Genomic DNA, 7,500 nt, shown 5'->3' with positions numbered 1-7,500 from the left:
TGAATGTGCATGTGTGTGTGTGAGAGGCTGTGTTTTTTTTATCTTAGTAAGCACTAAGAACATGGGAACCGCATATCCTCTAGAACAATCTGTAGTTGTGTGTGTGTGTGTGTATGTGTGTGTGTTTACACTAAGAGCATGGGGTCCACATACCCTCTAGAACAGTCTGTAGTGGGGTGTGTGTGTGTTTGTGTGTGTGTGTGTGGTGTGCACAGTGCCTCCACATGTCATCTAAATTTAGGCCTCCTGAGTCCCTGAATCACTGAGTCACGGTGCAGAGAGAGAGAGAGGAGAGAGAGAAAGAAAGAGAGAGAGAGAGGAGAGAGAGAGAGAGAGAGATTCAGCTGCCTGGTAAGGGTCAAAGGTCCCACGTCTCACTGTGACAGCACACAGCAAGACTATATTTCTGAGAGAGACTGACCATGTCATCTATCCATCCTCCATGTTCATACAAGGAAATAAACACCACTGTCTACAGTATCTGTCTCAGGTGCACAGATGCAGTAGCTACCGAGGTCCTTATATGGAGGGAATAGATCGTTTGGTGACAACAGCGGGTTGAAATGTACCCTTACAATAAATAACTGCACTACTTCAAGAGTCAAAATGGCAATTTTCTGAATATCACAACAGCAGTTTTGGAGGAATTATTGGTAGTTCATAATGCACAAATCCAATATTTTGGACACAAAAAATGCACTTCACTTTACTGCAGAAATGCAATAGTTTTTAGACACACAAGTATTATTGTTCCATGACTGTAGCTATTTTTTGAGAAGTAGCCTATGTATGACAAGTGTTGGACCACAATATTAGTCCATATTATCTGACATCAATCCTGAAGGTACTGAATAAGGATGTGCTCCTTACGTATTTGCCAGTGCTAAAGGAACCGATACTGGACACTGGATAGGGAATAGTGGACTCAAGCCGTGAATCTCAATAGAACACAGAACCCCCTGGGACCCTCTTCAGAAAGAAGAGGCCAAGACTGCACGCTGTGATGGATAGCGAGAGAGGGGGGGGGCAGACACAAGAGAGGAGGAGGAGGAGAGGAAGAGGAGAGGAAGGATGGGTGATGTCAAAGCAGTTGGAAGAAAAAATCTTGAAAAGATGAGGCTGAAGAATGAAAGGAGGATGGAGGATTTTTCCCTCTGTTATGCCACTTTGGAGTTAGATCCTCCAGGCTTGAATGCTACTTCTCTAATGCTACATCTCTAATGCTACTTCTCTAATGCTACTTCTCTTATGCTACATCTCCATAGGTGCCAACTCTCACGCATTGGCCGTGAGACACACGCATTTGATTAGTTTCACACGCTCACACGCCACACCCCCGATTTCTCACGCTGAAGTGTCAACCCGGTCGGTCAGATGCCTGAAAAATGAGTTTAGCCTATCTATAGATCGATCTACCTGTTGAGCCACGGTTATGCTTTCAGAGACGGTGAGAGGGTTCAAGAGCACCCCCTGTCTGTGGAATTTTCAAAATGTTCTCTCATTTGCGATGCTACTTCCGAAGCCATCCCAGGCGCATCCCCCCCGCATTTCCCCGGCTTCAGGTATGCTTTGAGTATTATTGAGTATTTTTCACGCTGTGTCAACCTGGTAGGTCATATGTATAGGTAAACCTATACATATGATATCACACATCATGTGAACGTTCGGAATCTAAGCTTTCCAATGATATTAGCGCCAAGTTTCTGTGATAAATGGTTCGCGAGAGAATTAACATTGAACCGACGTGCAATTTAGGCTAATCATATTTGCATTTACCCATTACTCTCGGTTTAATATTTCACTAACCCTTCACACAACACGTGGAAAACCCTATTTCACAATAAACAGCAAACCTACCGAATACGAGGATATAGCATGCCTCTGTGCAATAAGTGGTTCCTGAGTAATCCGGTTTTGAAATTGCAACACATTTCTACATAGCCTCATTGGGGCGAAATTATAATGTATTCTAATGTAAACTATTTGTCAGTAGGCTTACATACATTTTTGTAAATTGCTCAGCCATAGATTATCCCACTATCATGGTTCTTATATTGTCAGGTTCCAGCCAATCCCATTACAGATAAATGAATATATTTATATTGGCATGCTTCCTAGTGACATTAATACAAAAATATGAAGAAAATCAAATAACGAGACACAAATATTGATATAAAGCCTGACATAAGCCATATGCAAACATTCACATCATGCAGATATGGGTACATCCTGAAAAAGGAATAGCATGTAGGCTATAGGCTATGGCCATTACAATGACCAATATATTATCTTAAATAAACTAGCTGAATAACACAGGTGACCACTTCTGCATAATTTCATGGAGTGCTGAAATGTACACACATTTTTGAAAATTTCTGAACTGTGAAATGTAGCATATGTTTTTGTGGTTGTGAACTTATTACAATATCACTATAACTATTCCACCTGTGTGTGCATGGTTATAATTCTGAAGTGCAAAATAGCTTAGGCTACAGCACAAATATTTCCATAAAAATAAGCAAGTCTGACGTCTGAATTTATTTTGAAAGTGCACCTGATTGATGCATTTAAAAGTTAAAATATACAAACATTTCTTAAATTCTTACAAAACACCCACCCACTTTTTAAAATTGTTAGTTTGGACCCCCCCCCCCCACTTTTTCTCCCATTTGCGCGTAAATCGCTCATAAACTTTTTTTTTTTTTGTTACACGCATTCTCCCATTCCGCTTCGGTCACACACACAGTGACAAGCGCCAAATCCCCCGCAGTGTTGAAGAGATCAGTCATCCCCCTCACTTTTGATAAGGTAAAAAGCCTTATAGGTACGCCAAATAAATAATAACCTATAGGTTTACGCTAGGCTATGTAAAACTCCCCATTAACAGCATCACGTCACTAACCACAGCTAAGACTGCACAATCTCATATTCACTCTGTTGGATATCTGAAGCCAGTTTGTCTACTTAGATACAGTAAATCCTCAAATTATGGCCGGGGTCTTAAGACAAAGTACAGGCCTTTAGGGGCAGGGTTGTATTCGAGACAGCCCTTTATTTCTTATGCGAGTTTTATTTTGAGACATGCGTTTCTTGGAGCGGCATACTGGTAGGCCTTCAAAAGCATGACATTTTCGGTTTAGTGGGATATTTAATTTACTTTTGGACTGTTTGATTATATTGTTAAATGTTGGGACTGATGGGCACTGAAATCTGGGGAGGTATTTGATGATCACTATTACGTTCCATGTAGTTGAAAGAGTGTCGGGATTTCAAACAAACCATCCGCTTTCATGCATTCATTGAACGTCCGCGGTGCTGTAATGGAAACCTTATTGCGTAGCCAAGTAGCCTATTGAGTTATTTTTAAATTATGCATGATTTACTTTTTATTAATTTCGTAGGCTGGCTTTATTTTGTTATATAGAAGTATCTAAATAACCTGTTAAAATGTACCAGAATTCAGGAAAATGCATCTAGTCCAAAAAAAAATTTCATACCCCCCGCTGAAATATCCAACCCACTTTCACAATGCCTCCGACGCCCATGGTCCTAGTAGTAGGCTAGATCCCTTTGATACCAATGTTCATATAACTCTGGGACCCTGGTCCCAGGGATGGATTACTGCACGGGCCTTCCGGGCCCAGACCCAGGGGCCCAAGGTGTCAGGGGGGCCTGAAGCCCAAGCCTTTGCATGGAATCATTGCCTCAATATCAACACATCAGGATGTAGGCTATGAATCTGATTGAATTTAGTATTGCCCATCCCCAAAATGCACCAGAATACAGGAAATCACATTAAACAAATTAAAAAAAATCTGGGGGAGTACCCCCAAACCCCCCTTCCACATATGCGACAATTAGTGGGGAGCCCTTAATACATCTGGGCCCAGGGGCCCGAAAGCTCATAATCCGTCCATGCCTGGTCCCTACACCTGAGAACCACTGATGTACGTTTTTTTACTGTACGGTATAATGCTGAATGAGCCAAACAAAAATGTACGCAGCAAAATTTTGGTTGGCCCCACCAAATCTCACTCCAAGGTTTTTTGAAAAGTTGGCAGCCCTGCATCTCTAATGCTACTTCTCTAATGCTACATCTCTAATGCTACTTCTCTAATGCTACTTCTCTAATGCTACATCTCTAATGCTACTTCTCTAATGCTACTTCTCTAATGCTACATCTCTAATGCTACTTCTCTAATGCTACTTCTCTAATGCTAGTCCTCGAAAGCTACATCTCTAATGCTACATCAAAGATTGTTAAAGCGGAGCAAGATATTTCATCAGGAGCCACTTCCGGGAACCCGGATCACACGAGGCGGGGTCATAATCCCCCTTTATGCAGAGCAGAAGCAGCGACTGCTCCATTGAAGTCTATGGGCATAGCTCAGAATTTCACCACATATGCTAAGGTCTTGGTTCTATAGTTAGGAATGTGAATTTCGGGCACGTTTTCATGATCCTCAAACCCTTCTGAACATTTCAGGTACATTTGTAGCATTTTTGAGCATTCCAGTCTGGAGAAAATCGACTTTATATCAGGTGTGCGCCGGTTATTTATGCCGCTGCTGTTGGCCGGTTGCAACGTACGCTCATCAATACGTCATCGACACGCCTCTTTATGCAGACAGGATTCGATCCCCATTTCGCGCCCATAGACATGAACTACGACGAAGTATCTTGCTCCGCCTTAACGATCTTTGGCTACATCTCTAATGCTACTTCTCGAATGCTAGTCCTGTAATGCTACTTCTTTAATGCTACTTCTCTAATGCTACTTCTCTAATGCTAGTCCTCGAATGCTACTTCTCGAATGCTAGTCCTCTAATGCTACTTCTCGAATGCTACATCTCTAATGCTACTTCTCGAATGCTACTTCTCTAATGATACATCTCGAATGCTAGTCCTCTAATGCTACTTCTCGAATGCTACTTCTCTAATGATACATCTCTAATGCTACTTCTCTAATGCTAGTCCTCTAATGCTACTTCTTTAATGCTACATCTCTAATGCTAGTCCTCTAATGCTACTTCTCGAATGCTAGTCCTCTAATGCTACTTCTCGAATGCTACTTCTCGAATGCTACTTCTCTAATGCTACATCTCTAATGCTACTCATCGAATGCTAGTCGTCTAACACCGGTCCTCTTCAGGAGCCAGCCAAAGAGAGCAGAAGAGAGTAGATTCTTCCCACACTAGCAGAGAGAAGACCGGACCCTCAGCTCTGGATGCACTGTTTAAAGTGCTCAGCTCACACTCTGCTAACGTTAACACACACTGCTAACGTTATGTTAACACACACCGTTAACATTAATACACTCCACTAACACACACCACTAACACTAACACACACCACTAACACTAACACACACCACACACACCGCTAATGTTAACACACACCACTAACACTAAAACATAGGGAGTTTAGATGATGAGGGCAAAGTGTGGGAGACAGTAGAGGCTGTGACTAATGAATCAACTGTAAACGGCATGGACACGCACTCTATATATGGACACACACATGCAGACACACACACACACACACGAGAGAGACACACACACACGAGACACACACACGTACACACACACACCAAGGATGTATCCTGTGTGCATGTGAGGCTAAAGACAAAAACAAAGTTAATGTTATTCAGTAGGCTACATCTGTGCACGCACAGGCACACACACACACATTGACATTTGCATAGCCACGTGATTGCCCGTGCGGGCTTGCACATACCCATCCACACATTTACATGGTGATGTTCCTGATCTGTAGATGAGTGTGTGTGTGTGTGTGTGTATGTGTGTGTGTGTGTGTGTGTGTGTGTGTGTCTGTGTAAGGAGCAGTCCTCTGGAGAATCTGAGTGTGTTTACAGAAGCCACAGTCTTCTTCCTATTCGGGACACAGAGTCAGGGGCCTGGTCTCACTCACCAACGTGTGTGTGTGTGTGTGTGTGTGTGTGTGTGTGTGTGTGTGTGTGTGTGAGATAGAGAAAGAGAGAGTGACAGAGAAAGAGAGTGAGACAGAGAGAGAGAAAGTGAACAAGTGAGTCTGTGTGTGTGTGTGTGTGTGTGTGTGTGTGTGTGACAGAACACAGTGCTGAGAGAACAGTGTGTGAAGGGGTATGTTCTGACGTTTGGCTCTATAAAAGGAGAATGGTGATGATTGTGATGCATATCTGTCTCCTCTCGTTTGATCTCTCATTCTCTCTCACTCCCTCCTCTCTCTCTCCCTCCTTCTCTCTCTCTCTCTCCCTCCTCTCTCTTTCCCTCCTTCTCTCTCCAGACTACAGGAGGAGATTTTACAAAGAGAGGAGGCGGAGAGTAACCTTACAGCTTTCAGAGCAGTGAGTCTCTCTCTCTACACACACACACACACACACACACACACACACACACACCAAACACACACACACACACACACACACATTTCCTCACTGTGATTTTCAGATAATCTCCTTGTTCCACATTCAATTCTATTCTAATTTTATTCAGTCAGTTTTTTTTTTTTTACCATTCACCAGGTGTATTCAATATTCATTTAGCCCTTCCTGGCCTCTAAATGAAATTAAAATCCGATTTCAATTCCTCTCTCCCTTTCTATCTGTCTCTGTGTTCCTCAGGATGTGGACGCTGCCACCTTGGCCCGCCTGGACCTAGAGAGGAGAATCGAAACCCTTCAGGAGGAGATCACCTTCCTAAAGAAGATCCACGAAGAGGCACGTTGTGCACTTTTCTTTTTCTCACTTTTTCTCCCTCTCTCTCTATCTCTCTCTCTCCCTCTATCTCTCCCTCTCTCTCTTCCTCTCTATCTCTCCCTCTCTCTCTATCTCTCCCTCTCTCTCTTCCTCTCTATCTCTCCCTCTCTCTCTATCTCTCCCTCTCTCTCTTCCTCTCTCCCTCTCCCTCTCTCTCTATCTCTCCCTCTCTCTCTTCCTCTCTATCTCTCCCTCTCTCTCTATCTCTCCCTCTCTCTCTTCCTCTCTATCTCTCCCTCTCTCTCTATCTCTCCCTCTCTCTTCCTCTCTATCTCTCCCTCCCTCTCTCTCTCTCTTCCTCTCTATCTCTCCCTCTCTCTCTATCTCTCTCTCTTCCTCTCTATCTCTCCCTCTCTCTCTATCTCTCTATCTCTCCCTCTCTCTCTATCTCTCCCTCTCCCTCTCTCAATTTCAATTTTCAATTTCAATTTCAATGGAGCTTTATTGGCATTACTCAATGAAGCAGTGTTGCCAAAGCAAACATAGAACAAAACAACACAGATACAATATATGTTTAAAAAAATACAAATAAAATAATAATAATAACTAGAAATGCAATTCCAAGGAATTAGCAGTGCATGAAAATGCTAAAGTTGTGATGTAAAATATCATGTATAGTTAAAACAGATAATACAGAGATGGTTACTACGGTGATGCTAGGATAGACATGGTGGTTGCATAGCTTAATAAAAGTTGATAGTTTAAAAGTAGACTGTTTAAAAGCTGAATGTAGATAGTTTACA

At 42.5% G+C, this 7,500-nt stretch overlaps 1 protein-coding gene across 1 annotated transcript in view; it reads left to right on the top strand.

The window, feature by feature from the left end:
* The window catches only part of desmb (desmin b), a 17,278-nt gene that overhangs the window by 2,019 nt on the left and 7,759 nt on the right, over window positions 1-7,500 (top strand). The window contains exons 2-3 of the mRNA XM_076302828.1: window positions 6,286-6,346; window positions 6,623-6,718. Coding sequence (XP_076158943.1) covers window positions 6,286-6,346; window positions 6,623-6,718 — 157 coding nt within the window. The remainder of the gene's footprint in view (window positions 1-6,285; window positions 6,347-6,622; window positions 6,719-7,500) is intronic.

This window comes from Alosa pseudoharengus, unplaced genomic scaffold, assembly GCF_046254945.1.
Source record: "Alosa pseudoharengus isolate Yale_2024_CS ecotype anadromous, Long Island Sound unplaced genomic scaffold, YU_APseudo_1.1 YU_APseudo_1.1_scf_24, whole genome shotgun sequence".
NCBI classification, from domain to species: domain Eukaryota; kingdom Metazoa; phylum Chordata; class Actinopteri; order Clupeiformes; family Clupeidae; genus Alosa; species Alosa pseudoharengus.
The sequence above is the reverse complement of the archived record's forward strand: the minus strand, read 5'-3'. Positions and strand labels throughout refer to the sequence as shown.